Consider the following 15,918-nt stretch of genomic DNA (forward strand, 5'->3'; position numbering starts at 1 on the left):
CTACATATTCTGTGATTTTGTGGGACACTTTAACTCTTCAAAGGGACAACGGATTTAAAAAAAATGAACAAATACATGCTGTAAACTGTAAAGTCTTTACAGCTGTAAACTAGGTGTGTAACTAGGACAATATCTGCACCAAAAATGACACCTTAACCTGACACCTCATCTTATAATGAGTCTGTGTTTGTCTCGCTTTCTTTGCTTATGCCCCGACATATCAGTTTTGTCATTGCCCAAATCTTGTCCTTACCTTTTCCCTTACACAGGCTATAAACTCTCTTTCCCTCTCTCATAAGCACTTCAGCTAAACCAGTGCAAACGAAGCTCATGGATTTTTTAAAAGGCTTGAGGCTGCACTCTGTATCTATTATTCAGAACGGCCGTTTAACACAGCACCACTCCAGAGTACTGTAGCTGGCACACACACACACACACACAGGGCAGTAGAGACGACCAGCTGCTGTTGCCACACTGGCACATACAGCTGTCGCAAAAGTGGAATTTTAAACAGTTGTCATATGACGCAGGAAATACAGCATATCCAGCAGGTAAATGGGAGATACTAATGTGCAACAGAAAGACATGTGTGCAAACCCAAAATGAAGTTAACGGAAAGCCACCAGCCGGCCTTGACACATGCACACACACACTTTTGACCCCTGCTATTCTGACACTCATACATTCTGTATGAGCTTGTCAATTAGTAACAGCATGACAGGTGTGTCAGACAAGCCTTGGGTCCACAGTAAGCGAATTATCAGGACTATCAAGCATTTTGCCAGCAATGTGCATGACGAGGCAGGGTTCAACATGGCACACTGATAGAGCATCGGAGCATTTTATTGTATATTCACACGGTTCGAGTGTTTATGCAAGTCTGCTTTATCGATATCTCTGTTGAAATATTTGTTGGGTATTTTAGGCAATACATTTTACTGGCGCCAGTGGAGAAAATAAAGACACCTTGAGAGACCAGGTCATGAGTGAATCCACCTGTAACAAGTCGGATTCTGCCAATTCATTACATGGTTTCATGCGGTTATGAGATATTACTCGCAGCGTCTGTAGAACACAGACAGACACCTGCAAAGACAATGTAATTTGTTGGCACTGTGATTTAAAGCTTCACTGAATGACAGCTCATGTACAAACAAAATCTCTGACACACACACTTACACACACTCTGGAAAGACTGGACGGACTAAAAAAGAAAAAGATTAAAATCAATACGAGCAGGTGACTCATCTGTTTTATTTATTTAATTACAGAAATTAACTTAGCATTGTAACCGAAAATAGAAAGGTGCATTAGACGGGCAGCACACTGCCAGGAAAGACTAGTCAAAGATTATGTGAATGTGTTTGTGTGCGCGTGTGTGCACACTATGGCCTGCAATCAGGCTAGGACAGGGTTGGGCATGCTTATCAACACTGAACACACACACATGCACACACACAAAAACATTTGACTCAACACATTCTTGTGCAATAGGAATGACAAACTTCTAGTGAAATATGTGGGGTGGACAAATAAAAGAAAGATGATTAGACAACTGTGGGAGGGTGGTGAGTGAGTGACACTAGAGATCCATTATGAGAGAGAGACAGAGAGATGTGGAGGATGACAGTAAAGGATTATTACAGGTCTATTAGGACACAATGTGAGAGCTGCAGAAGATTAGGACAGAGAGGAGAAAGGAGGCTATCTGTACAAAGCTCTTGCTATCAGTGCGTCTGGCCTTTCCTTGTACTCTGCAGGTTCATTAGCTACTGGCTGTCACTGTTAAATTATGATTTAGTGTCAGATCTCAACCGTCCTCTCTCTCTCTGGAACACACACACTGCATTAATGATAATGGAATAAGGATGTACCTAATATAATTCTGTAGAGGTGCATAATGTATGTATTATAGGCCAATTCCTATACAGTATGTGTGTGTGTGCAGGGCTGTAAAGTCAGCACTGATAATGCTTTTTCATCTTTGTCGTTAATTATATGAGATTTTTGTTTAGAAAAGAGAAAAGAGAACTTTCAAAACATTACAAATGTATACGGTATGCTTTGAAAAATTAAAGCTGCAATATAATTGCTTGGATGACTGATAGAAGAAATATATGTATAATATACATACCACCATATATATAAATCTATAAATCTGGATCAGTCTAAATAAAAACATACGGTAATAAACAATAATGATAATTATTATTATAACATTTTCATAATAATCCTAATAAAATGTCATTTTTACATTCAAAATTACATATAAAACTATTGAATATTATTGTAACTGCCTTACTTGTTACCACCATCAAGTCACGTGAATCCCAGTTTGGACAAGATTTGAACCCTGGTCCTCTTTTAGATGACTGTCACACCAAGGGTAAAGACATACAGGACTCTCACAACTTCGTAACCATCAGATTTAAGGACTTTCAAGAGCAAAATTCAAGGACTTAACATAGCATAGTTTGAAAAATGGATCAAGGTTAATTACTGTTACCAACACTGAATGTGACTCATGCACGTGCACGCAACCATCGCACTTTCTTGGGGCAGGTGGCACGTGAAAAGATGACGCAACTGCAAGAGACACGCAGACAGCGGAACAAGGCCGATCTACTAACACCAAGTATCAATACAATTTAATTTCTATTCTATCAATGATCTGTGTATCTTTATGTCAATTTTCAAAAACTTTCAAGGTGTTGATCCCCCCCCCCCTCAAATTCACAAACTTTCAAGGACTTCAAGGACCTTCTGTGTTGCTTGTCTAGCTATAATGTATGTATGTACCATACATTAAAAGTCCCTTTTAGGCTTTTGTTTCTGTCTCCTTCACCAGTAAATTCCTGCCTGGTGTCTGGCATTCCCCTGCTTTCACATGTTCAGCTCTCCTCTTACTGGACAGCATTTTTCTTTTCATTCTGTTATCACACACAATAACAGTCAGACACAGACAGAGGCACACAGGCGAGACCACCTAGTCAAGCGATTACAGTTGACCTTTGAACCTTGCAGCCAAAAAACAGCAAGGTACGAGTAGCATGGACGGAACAACACCATGTTGGGTCACAGACCTCAGAGGCAAGTGTCTCCTCTTAACTTCATACAGAGCATTGTTCACACACAAACACACATATAACACAGACACAGTGGGGAGAGGGGGCATACAAAGAAACAGATAAAGGTGGCGTGTGTGTGGCAATTTGCTAAATTAGCTTTTACCCTCTGTGCTCAACTCTTAGTAATAAATCTCTGTGTATCTAAGGCACAAAGACTTTGATCCATCCTTTTATTTCATGTTATCTATCTCTTTATGTAACTGGATATCTTATCTTTATTACAAAACAAACACATACAGACACACTGTGTTCGCGTGGTCATTGCAGGGCCGCGGCTCTCATCGAAAAGGTGTACGTAGATCTGATGCAAAGCAATTATAATGCAGCACAGAGGGCAGGGCTCTGCTGTAACTCTGTCTCTCTTCTTCTGTAATATAATTTAAATCTACTGAAAATAGCTGAGAAACCTTGCCTGTACAAAGTAAACATGAAACTCCTCTACTGCTGTCCAGGTGTTCATGGCTCTACATAGTAAAGAGAAACACTGACCTAGTATGGATTCAATATAGCATTGACACAATACAGGGTTAATTTTACCCGGCACCAATGGACAGAAAACTGCCCAATAGATGGGTTGTTTTGATTCAGTAACTCAACAGTAATATAAAAATAAAGCACTGGGTCAAAACATCCCACTGGTACTGGGTAATCCAGTATTGCGTCAGCACTGTATTGACCCCACATTGGGTCAATTTTTAACCCAGTGTTTTTTAGTCTGCAGATTGTGTGGAATAGGCCATTTTGATTTATCATAGCTGGAAAAGCCCAGCTGCGGCTAACAGTATTAACATACTGTCTTAAACCTTTATGTCCTATGTGAAGCAATTTGAATTGGCTTGTTGTTGGAAAATGCTACAAACAATATAAAGAGGGACACAGCTTCAACTTCACTTTTTACTTGCCAATTCATGTTATTATTATAATTTGAAAGTCCCAGGCTCTACAGAATTTGACTCAATTTGGCTCTTTTTTCTTTCTTCTTTGGCACTTTTAGATTCAATGAACTACTGATAGTGTTTTATGGTGATCTAAATGTGCAATATCCATAACACCACAGGAGAAAACAAGAGGGGATTTTTACCGTCCTCACTCCACAGGGAAGGAATTGCCAAGTCCATGACAAAGCATATGGTCACTTACAAGGGAAAGAAATACATGTTTGCACAATACAATTATTAACACACAATTATTCAACTTGTTGCAGAGCAACACAAATGTCAATGGAAGTAGTATGGAAGAGAGATACCTCCCACTGAGACAGTTAAAATATTACCTTCACCAGAAAACAGTGGATAAAGCCAAACATGGAGCGTAGAAAAACATAGCCGTGACCCACTGGGGCTGGCCTGGTTATGGTTAAGCATCTGCCATTTGCTAGTGCATATTTAGGTGACACGTTTGATTTAGTACAGACTAACCAGCCTGAGGGCACGGACTTCCCACTGCAACGTACCGCACTGGAAGTATGGGCTTGTTTGTGCACATGGGTGTATATGAGAAAAAGAAAAAGACACATGCAAGCGTGAATATGCACACACATATTGAAAGACACCATTGCCACTCTCTGATACCATTGGAACAGTTTAAGGTCCAAACCTTGAGCAGATATATAACATGCTGTTATACTGCACTGTGGACAGTCTAATGCATACACACACAAACTACAGCACTCAACAAGGGGAACCTAAAAAGGCATTAATGCAGCAGAGACAGGATATAAAGACCAGCTAAACAGAAACACAGGACAGAAAGACTGCAGTGAAACACCAGTGTGTTAGTGTGTTAGTGTGCTCGAAAATAGAAAGAGACATGGCAGGACTGCTTAGGAAAGGACGGAGGAGACACAAGCAGTTGAGCAGGGGGACTGGGAACATCTGACGACAAAAGTGAGATTTAGGTAGAGGGCAAAGCAGGAAAATTTGAGTATACATATCAGTTATCTCACTGGATATAAATGGGAGAAGGAACTAAAGTATTCAATAATATAATATACTGTGCAGATGTGGGAGAAACTTAAAAAAGTTACTAAATACTGCAGAAGAGAGGAGAAGAAATAACTGAGGGACTGACCTAAGTCATTGTGTATTTGATGACCTTTAAGAGAGTTCAGTTTCTGCGTATATTTTCATCGTTTTACCTTTTTATATTTTAGGGCCTTCGCTTCTGAAACTTCTAGTTTTATGAAACAGCATCATGCGACTAAAGTCAATATAAACCACAGCGCGCTTCATAGTTCAAACTTTAACTTTAACTTCTAAACTTCTCCTCTTTCTTTGAAGTACTGTGAACCATGAAAATAATGCTTATTTTGACTGCATACCTGCATAGTTAAATGCTTTTGTCAATAGAGGTATGACTCATCACTGCATCTTTAATGAAATACATTCAGCAGATGTGTTGAAGAAGAAGGACTGCCAGGTAAGTCTTTACAAAATCAACATTACATGACATGTAGTGCACTATGATGTGAGATTGCTTGCTGTTGTATCATCCCTTGAAATCCATTACATAAATCACTTAGTGTGTTTCTGATACAACTACTGAAAAACTATAGTATCTTACCAAGTGGCTGCATTCGTGGTCAAACAAAGCTTGGTTTGCTTAGTTGTTGTCATTCAAAGGAGAGGATGGTGATGAGAACTAACAGAGAGAGAATGGTTAAAAGCACGCTATCGCTCTGCGTACTGGGGGGGCCCATAGCAAAGCCTTGACTACAGACAGGCAGATAGCACTAACGAGCACTAAAGCAGTGTTACACAACAGACCACATGTACAGGCCTGGATGAAGGTGAGAGACCGAGGCAATGATTGTGATAACACAACGAGGATGAAGAAAAGCAGAGGGAGAGATGCAGAACATGAAAGGAAAGGAGACAGAGAAAGAGCAGGAACCAAAGGACAGAAAGATAGAAGAGCTAACAGAGAGAGGGAGGTAGGGAAATACAGTTTATCACTTGTGACAATACTTTTACATAAAGGACCATGTAAACAATGAAAAATGTTCAAAAGATACTGAAGGTATCAGAAGAGAAACAGAATCTGTGATTGATAACTGCATTTTGGGGATTATTAACTACTGTATAACCTGTTTTCAAACCAAATGATGATGATGATGATGATGGAAGAGAGTGGGAACCAATAGAGTTTTGGTATAGCTCGATTTGCATTTGACAGTATAAGTATTGTAAAAGAGAACGACAGGTCAGTCAGAAGTAGGTCTACTGCTAAGGATGACTGGAGCTAACATCCTCAGAAAGGATGGAACTACACTACAAGTTGAGAAAAATGTTAAAATGGCAGCGAGAGAATGGATTTCGTCTTCTGAGGTATTTTGGTGGTGTGACAAATCTCTGGCAAATGGCAAATTCAAGAAAAGCAAACTGACATCATGAACACCTACAACAACAAAAAAACGATTTGTTCATTGAGTACTCCCTAACTCGCTCCCACAAAGCAATCGTTACATCACTCAGTATGTGATTTGGACTACGTATTTCACAAACAAGAAGTGGCACGTTGATTTCTGCAAAACAAAAACTGTGTCAAATCCCCTTTGTCTCTGCGAAAGAAGCAAACTGTTAAGGTCATCGTTTCTCCGAGCAGGAAACTGTGGGTCTCTGTTTCAGCGGGAAAAGTAGTATGCCGTTCTCCCCCTTTTTCTGTCCCTCAACAAAAGCTGCATGTCAACATCTCACTCTGTCACTGTTCATCAGGCTGGAAACAGAGAGTGATGGCACCATTTAGAGCCAAGTGTGAATACACTCTGACATAAGGCCTGACAATAGAACAGGCAGTCTCTGTTTGCAAGAGACCTAAGATTAGATGGCCCAAGAGGGATTCCCTGCTGGAGAGATTAGCTCCATTGATGCTGATTTCCACACAATATTAAGACACTCTATGTGTGTGTGTGTGTGTGTGTGTGTGTGTGTGTACTCTATATGAGCAGTGGATATTGGACAAATTACAGACAGCCAAGTGAAATATCTTTCCACATCTTTTTACTCTCTGCCTGATGGTTGGTGGTGGGCTTAATATGATGAACAACTGTTTAACCGGATGAATTCAAGTAGCATACCTTCCTAAAAAAACAGTACGGCTGGTCAGCCCTTCTTTTATCAACTCCAATCTCCAGCTCAAACACAGCCAAGAACACAGTCAGAAATATGAACCAAACCTTGCACTGACTGTCAGCTCTAACAGATGAAAAACAAACTGTGGAGGTCAGACACTTGGATGGTACAAAACTGATTTTTAAATGGTTCAAAACTGTTTTTAGTCTGAGAGAAGGTCTAATCTGTGTAACAAAACTGACCTTGTTTGACTCCCCAAATGTTCAAACACATCAGCTCTTTATTTGTGGGCTACAGTCATGTATCTTCTCTACTGTATGTGCCAAATGTATACTTGTCCGCTCATCCTTGTGCTGTAAGTATCCATTTATAGTGTCACTATGCAAGTTGTCAACATTTGTCTGTAGCAAGGATTTCAAATCCATTTGTTTTATTTGGAGATTAAATGTTCTAATCTCAATGACACAAGCCTCTGTCATTCAGCTCCAAAATAAATCTGCAGAGTGCTGTTCCAAAATAACAAATGTATCATTTGTACAAATTTGTACAAAACCACTGATAGCATAGGGCAATGAAGATAATTATGGGGGAGGGGGGGTAATATATGTCCTTGAGCAACAAAATGACTTGAATGTATGTATGGAATGCTCTATGTTACACAGAGTTTTAACATGGGTTTACTTTTTTCCAAGAACGGTGCTACAGGTATTGGCAGTGACATTTGGTATCAATTACAGCTACTGGATGTTGAATGATATCCAGTTGACATAAACCAAAGCATTTCTCTCTCTTCCTGGTGCTCTAATCTTTTAATCTTGTAGCCTGATCTCCTGCTTCTGTCGGTAGACCGTTGCAACAGGACTAACTGGTCAGATAACATATTTTAGTGCTGTCTAGGCACGCAGTGACCCCACTCAACCTGATTGACCCTGTGTTAACGTGCACGTGTTCAGACAAGGTGGGCTTTCAACCATTATCCTCTACATGTCTGACTTAATTCCCTCCTCTTCTTTTTGTTATATATATTTAGCCTTTGTCACATTGTTTTGCTCTTTTAACACAAGTTTGTTGGACTTTAAAGATAAACACAGGTATATTATTATTTTAGTATAAAGTATTTTTTCAGTTTATGTAGAGAACCCATGAGGAAATCAGAGGTGAACAGCCACTTACCCTTCAGTTTCTCCACTACACTCTGCCCGGCTCTCTCCACCACTCGCCCATCCTCTTTCTGGTAATGTTCATCCAGGAATCGAGCCGTAGCTTCAGACAGGTGAACCTTGCCCGCCACGCCCAGCTGCTCCATCAAGTTAGCCAGGTTGACATCATTTGACCATACATCAAACTTGAAGCGCTTAATTCCCAGGATCCCACACAGGACGGTGCCCGTATGGACGCCAACACGCATGCTGACGGTCTCACATGTCTCCTGGCAGAACTGCTCAATGGCCTGGATCATGCCGAGGCCCATCTCTACACAGCAGTAGGCGTGGTCCGGCCTAGGTTCCGGGCAGCCAGCTACACAGTAGTAGCAATCTCCCAGAGTGCTGATCTTCTCGCAACAGGTTAGTTCACAGAGCCGGTCGAAACGTCCAAACAGGTCATTGAGAAGGCCCACTAAGGCTGGTGCTGATTTATTGGCAGACATTTTGGTGAAACCCACAATGTCTGCAAAGAGGATACTGACAGGGTCCATGCGTTTCATATTGAAGGGCCGGAAGATTATCTGTCCACGGGGGATGGAGGTCTTCTTGCGTTTGTGATTGTTATGAGGGTGATTCTTGGAGTTTGTTGCACTTTGTGCTTGTGAACCTCCACCGCCACCACCACCCACTGACACGGCCGAGGCAGAGCAGGCACCGGAGGAATAACGCTTGCCAGAGTTCTCACCACCGCCCTCATCATCACCTTGCTTCATCAGCTCGTCTGCAACTCTTCGCGGCATGACCGAGTGTATCATGCGCTCCTTCAAGGCCTTCTCCACCTCTAAGTCTTTGCCATGCATGATAGCCTGGCCCACCTTGAGGAAGGTGCTGCGGGAACGCACCTCTGACATGATGAACAGGTGGATGCCAATGACATGGGCACACAAGTGGAGCAGAGCTTTGGCTGGGCCAAGCCAATGGAGGATTTCTCCTTCCCAATGGGGACTAGAACCAACTAACCCAGTCCTCCATCCAGTAGTGTCATAACTCCTTTGAAGCAATGGTAGCCATTCTAATGCTTCAAATAATATAGAATAGAGGAGCCCCAACATCACGGAGGCATAGAGACGGACGTGGAGGACACTGTATAACAACAGCAGAACCTCCATGCACAGGGAAAAGGTGCCCACAGGGGAGATGCAAGGAGTTGGTGTTTGGGGTTTGTTTAGTGAGAAATACGAGGCATTCCCACCACCAGCCCACTCCAGCTCAGTGTAGCCAGCAGTCTGTATCTGTGGAGCTAAGGTAATGGCGAAGGTGACTGCAATCAGGAGCAAGGAGGTTTGGTTGTATAGCCTTGTGTAAGGCTGAGTTAAGGTGAACAAAAAGAGGAGCACTAAGAGGACTAAAAAGGAGGCTGTGGGGGCTAGGAAGGTCACAGGGTTGCAGCGTTCACTGTTGACCCCAAAATACACCCCCCAGAGTACAGCTGCCACTGCCAGGTAGAAGAGGACATAGCGGAAGCGACGCTGTGTCTGAGGAAAGCACCTCTCTTGGCATGCCTCTTCCAGGATGGGAGAGTCAAACTTAGGGTCCCAGCACTGAGCTGCAGAGCGTTCAAACAGTGGCGGCGCCTTCCTTTGCACCCTTGGGGTGGAGGTTGCAGCAGGTCTGGAGTCTCCTGAGCTGCAGCTGGAGGAGATACTGTATTTGTGGAGGTTAGGGTTCGTTTTACTCACAGCCCCATAGCCTCCAGCTCCTCCTGCTCCTCCACTGTTGGCAGCCCTCAGTGGCTCATGTTGATGCACGTGTGGCGCGCTGTTGGTAATCCGCACGGTCACGGCGCCATCCCCGCTGGAGTCGCAGCTCACTTCCGTGCCATGCATGAGAAGCTGCCGGTGATGTTGCAGAGTGGCCATATTGACTGGTGTGACGAGGAAACAAGAGGAGGGGGTGGAAGGGGGTGTATGGGGGGGGGGGGGGGGGGAGGCAGGGGTGCGGGAGAGGTGTTAAATATTAATAATATCCTCCGATGGCGCTCAGGCAATTAGACGCTGTGCGTTGGCGATATGTGTGCGCACATGTGGCACGGAGAGGACGAGGAGGCGGCGGCGAGAGAGTTGACAGGCAGGCAGACAGACAGAAAGGGGGAGAGAGAGATGGAGCAAAGGTGTTTTGTTGGAATAATCACACTGCATGAATGGTGAGCACTGCACAGACGTCTTTGCTACGCACACAGCAGCCTGCACACTCACTCACACAAGACGCGCCGTTCCAGTTTCTTGAGCAGTTCATTATCCGACCCCGGGTTTGCGTCAGTACTCACATTACATGTATCCTTCTCCAAAGAGGCTCTGGGTTTGAGCCCGGCTTTCTCTCCAGCTGCGGTAAAAACACTGTCATCACTCTTTCTGTCTCCTGAATTGAACATCCTTCTCGGAAAGGACTGGTTAGTGATGCAACGGGGCTTTCTTTTTTTTTTTTTTTTTTTTTTTACGCCTTCATCAAGTCAGTCCTGACGTTACATGACTGGAAATTGCCTCCTCTGGATGTGCGCAATATTTCGATAGTGCTGACATTACAAACTCAAGTCAGGAAAAAAAGATTCCCAGATTTTTCTTCTTCATTCCGAAAAAAAAAACAACAACAACGTTGCGTTCAGGTCCAGGGCTTCATTGTATGAGCAGATGCAGATAGAGGCTGTCAACAGTTGGCGTTGTGCACAGCAAGTGGCTACAAAAGTTACACTGTCCCCTCTTATCTCCACAACATGCGCGACAAATGGCCCATTTACACTTCCTTTCCCCTCTTCAGAACACCCCCTGAAACTGTCTTTATAGTGCTAAAATAAAACATGTGTTGACAATATGAATTCCCTCATATAAAAAATGATAGCTTTCTTTTGTTTTTTAAAGTAATAATTTAGCAGATCAAGGGTTAGGGTTAGAAAGAAAGAGCGTTTTTGTGCTTGGCGTAAAGTAGTTCACTAACATGTGGGCAAACTGTTAGTTTTGTTCATTAATAAAGTAGGTGATCTGTAATTGAGTCGGCTTTACCTTCCTCTACATCCCCTCTCATGCATGGCTCAGTGCGCTATGGATTTCTATTTCTTACTCCCATACATTCTCCTTCCATCTTTTTTTTTTTACTCCCTTGAAAATATTCCAGACTTGAGTTTATTTCGGAGCCCTGTCCAGTCCAAGATCCAGATCATAAGAGGCCTGACAGGCAGGCCTATTCCCACGGATCCAGCCCCGTCCTTTCCTGAACTCCCTCTCCGGATCTCCACCGTTTATTCCCCTTCTGCCTTCCAAAGAGGGGGTCGGGGAGGTGGAGGAGGAGGAGGGGGGTATGCGCTATTCAAAGACGCGTAATCCGAAAAGAGAAGCGCAGAAAATACCATCCGCTGGCCCCAAACTAGTGTAGGTTTGCCTCTGCTGGGAGTGTCTGCAACTTGTTGCGCGCAGTTGGCAAAATATACAGCTATGAGGAACAGCCTCGGTCGGAACAGGCTGGTCTATAAATAGTGATGATCAAAACTCTTGCAGTAACAACACCAACGGCGTGTTAACATTTCAAGTTTTTTTCTTCTTCTTCAACTTACTCTGTGGGATAACAGGAGCGCGCAATGCACTTACAAAAACCTTACTATTTAAAAAAAAAAATCACGTCGTAAAACGCATGCAAAACGTCAGTGATAGGCCCCCCTCTCGTTTCCAAAAGCTCCCAAACTTTTTTCTTTTTTTTTTTTTTTTCCCAGGCCGTATTTCCTGCGTTTGGAGAGGAGACCCAGTTAGGAGTCTCTGGTTATTTGCAGCTGAGGCTGGATTTCCTCCCCTCGCATTCCCCCAAGAGCAAAGAAGTAGAAAATCCCCAGAGCAATAAAGGAAAACTCTTTGGATATGTCTTCGGTGGGATTATCCCACCCCCAAAAAATAAAAATAAAAATCGTCCCACAAACGGTACTATCTCCTTATCTCAACCAATTCCTTAGGTCTGGATAGCACTAGTTTTCGCTGGCATGCATGTGTCCAACAAACACAACACTGTGCGCTCTGGCTGTGGTGCGTCCTCTTCCGTCCGCCACTGGTTGCCTCCCTTTTCCCCCCTGATGTAACTCTCTCTCTCTCTCTCTGTCTCTGTCTCTGCTGGAGTTGTGGAGGAGCTATATAAAAACAGACATAAAAGCGTGAGTTTTGCGGCTGCTTTTCCGTCTTTATCCGAGAGAACGTACTATCTCCATTCCTGAAGCTGCCACCATCTTCGCTGTGACTGGGTCGGAAATCCTCCCCCAGCTGTTGTGGCGGTGCGGGTTGGTGGGACCAGCCTGTCAAGCAAACCACCGTTTGAAAAAACAAGGTTTCCGGTCTTGACTTGGGGAGAAAAAGAAAAAAGGCCGATAAGACAGTTAACTAAATATTTCCACGCTGATTAAACAAATCCCTATTATCCACATTAGCTTTGTAGGCTTATGGGGCGGTGGTCCTGAAAAAAACTACACGATGCAGAAACACTTAACATTCAAATATGGGTAAAAACATGACTAATATATATTTTAACGCCACAGTAAAATACAAATAATAAATGATAATATATATATATATATATATATATACATATATATATATATATATATATATAATTAAACTACATGCCGAAGCATTGTAAAAGATTACATTTACTGATAGTTAACACTTAACTATGGTTGTATGTGAACATTTTCCATCATATTTTCATCTTTTGTCTGAAAGATTTAACCAGTTCATTAATTCCAATAATAGGTTACGTTTAGCCTAACAGGCTAATTGTCATATCTAAATAAACCTTAAACATTGGTTAATTAAGCTATACATGTCAAAGCATAGTACAATACAGACTGCATTACATATTTACTGATAGTTTCATAGCTAGTTAACTAGTTCTTTAACTTTGTAGTTGTATGTGGACATTTTGAAAATGATTTAACTAGTTACACAGCTATGACGGTTAGGTTAAGTTAGTGGTTAGCTGATCAAAAACTGATATTTAAGTGCATTTCTAAGGGATATAACATAGCTTTGTAGTTAACTAACTAGTTAATGGAAACTAACCTTTTTAATAATTAGTTACTGCGCTACGTAATTACGTAACGTTACCAGCACGTTAACGTTGCGTAGCAACTCTTCCTCAAGCCTGGCCATGAACGTAAACGGTGTATTTAACAAACTGACTACCAAAGTAAAATACAGTAAATTTAGCGCTTTTACTTTGAAGGCAGACTCTGGCCTCCGGTGCCTCCGGTTGTCTCTGTCTAACTCGACGGGTTTTGGTGTCCAGAGTGGAGCTCGGCTACGTTCAAGTCACATGTGAATGACTGCCATAACAGTGTGCTGGTGTTTTCTGTCTGATTCACTGTAACTTGTTATCGCCCTGCATCACCTGTAATGAAACATCACAACACTCTGGATGATGTGTTTCTATCAGCTAGACTTTGATGTATTAACTAACCTATACCAGACTTTTAAACAGTTTGGACCATACCATACCATAAATGCCTCTAATAAATACAAAGGAGTGATGTATAAAGCAGGTAACATCATATCATAGTATTAATATGTAGCCTTTTGAGACATAGCTACACGGACTGACATCCTAAAACTGGGCTTGAAATGTTGTTTACTAGTTTAAAAATATCAGCAGTAATCAATTAGTCTGTTTGTTGTTTCACTTTTTAAATCGAGGCTATTTTATGAGTTACCATTAAAAGTGCTCAGATTATATTTGCAGTGGGGTGATGGTGGAAAGTCAGTTGTACTTCTTCATCACAATAAAAGACAGATGGAAAAACCACTTCCAAATCCTGTTTTTGTGCAAAAGGTTCTCTGGGAAATGCGGTCTTTATATTAAGGGGGGAAAGGAACAAAGCTGGAGATAAAACATGCTCATTTTCTTGTTGTTTTTTTTTTTCATTCATTATAATATTTTACTGTAGCATTATAAATCACTTTACAAAGTTATATAGAAGGAAAGACGTATGACAGGAGCGTGTCAGTTAGGCCAAAGTTTAATCTGTCAAGGTCAAGGACATACCATTTGAAAGAAAGGAGAATGTGAACAGTGACATATAACACAATACGAATTATTTGAGAACAAATCCTGCAGAGGAATCACAAAAGTATTGTTGTTTATGTGTGAAACATGTTGGCTATCAAATATCTCAGGCAATATGTGCTTCATTAGGACAAATTGACATTACACCCGTGTCTCTATGGACCACAGTGTATTTTCAGCTGGAAGTGTAGTGAAGTGATGAGATTGTGAACAGCAGGCGAATAACAAGAAGACAAACAAGTTAACACAAAGTAGTAGCCTCCTCCTTTGAAGAAGCAATAATGTTTAAACTTTGAAGCCAATAAAGCCAGTAAGCTTCTAGGAAATGTACAAGTGTGTGTGTGTGTGTGTGTGTGTGTGTGTGTGTGTCTCTGTGTGTGTGGCATGTGGGTGGCATGTGCATGTGCGTGTGTGTGCTTATGTTCGAGAGCTTACAAGAGAGGCCTGTTTGTTTGAGTTGATAAAGCTGCACTGATAAGTCTGTGTTAACATAAAACCTCTGAGCACTGCCTGTCAGCTCAACAAACACAGATCATACACCGAATACGAGCTCAATTACATATTTACATATTTACATGAGTGGCATTTATTACGGTTGCACAGGTGTGTTTATGCCGTGTGGTGTTTTGTGTCGTCTTGGTGTGGTATTTAATTGGCCTGCTGTGGGGAAATTAACTTCTATATTTTATTAAATTAGTATTTAACAGAAGCACCAGCAAGGAGACAAACTGCCAAAAAATATGGTGAAATATGGTCTTCACGCCGCTTATTCGAAAAGCCTGTGTGCAATATTAGCATTTTATTTTGCTATACTAGCATCATGGCTTTAGGTATATGGCAGAGTCGGTCAGTCGGTCCACCACTTTAGTTCAGACTGAAATATCCCTACAACTATCACATGGATTTCCATGAAGTTTTGTGAAGACCTTCAAGGTGCACAGAGGGTGAATTACAATTCCTCTGGAGATCCCCTGATTTTTCCTCAAGCAGTATTTGTCCGATACTTCCTAATTACCCAATAACACTCCCATGTTACTGTTTAGTGCTAAACAAATATTAGCTCAGTGTCTCAGTGTCAACATATTTGCTTTGTCATTGTTAGCATATTAGTATGCTGTTCTTAGTATGGCCCCCTAGCATGGAGGCAGAGTTGACTTGTCTTGTGTAGTTTCTGGTGGCATGACTCAAATAACCTTAGATTTCATTGAGACCTGTATATATGACTATATACAGTTTATTTTAAATTATTTGACCACATTCAAACTAATAATAGTATTTAAAAATAAATCACAGTCCACTGGTCAATCAATCAATAGTATTAGTAGAAATTACAGACTGTCCTCTTTACTATCAAATCCACGACTGGCAGATTGGGGCCATCCCGCTCTAAACTATCAGGTACCATCCATCCATCCATCCATCCATCCCTATTTAGTCCCAATAAGGGAAAAATAATTAATGTAAAAAGATGTAAATATTTTGAGT

At 41.8% G+C, this 15,918-nt stretch overlaps 1 protein-coding gene and 1 long non-coding RNA gene across 3 annotated transcripts in view; both read right to left on the reverse strand.

The window, feature by feature from the left end:
- The window catches only part of LOC104925375 (adenylate cyclase 9), a 35,252-nt gene extending 24,937 nt beyond the window's left edge, over positions 1-10,315 (reverse strand). For both annotated transcript variants that reach the window (XM_019263981.2, XM_010738981.3), the window contains exon 1: positions 8,372-10,315. In XM_019263981.2, the coding sequence (XP_019119526.1) occupies positions 8,372-10,262 (1,891 nt within the window). In that variant the 5' untranslated portion in view covers positions 10,263-10,315. The remainder of the gene's footprint in view (positions 1-8,371) is intronic.
- Positions 10,316-10,815: 500 nt separating this feature from the next.
- LOC113746549 (uncharacterized) lies at positions 10,816-13,542 on the reverse strand. The gene is made up of 2 exons (XR_003462952.1): positions 13,434-13,542; positions 10,816-12,716 (listed from the first exon to the last, which is right to left on the reverse strand). It is a non-coding gene; the product is annotated as an uncharacterized LOC113746549 (long non-coding RNA).
- Between the last annotated feature and the right edge of the window lie 2,376 nt (positions 13,543-15,918).

Source organism: Larimichthys crocea, chromosome X (assembly GCF_000972845.2).
Source record: "Larimichthys crocea isolate SSNF chromosome X, L_crocea_2.0, whole genome shotgun sequence".
Lineage (NCBI taxonomy): Eukaryota > Metazoa > Chordata > Actinopteri > Sciaenidae > Larimichthys > Larimichthys crocea.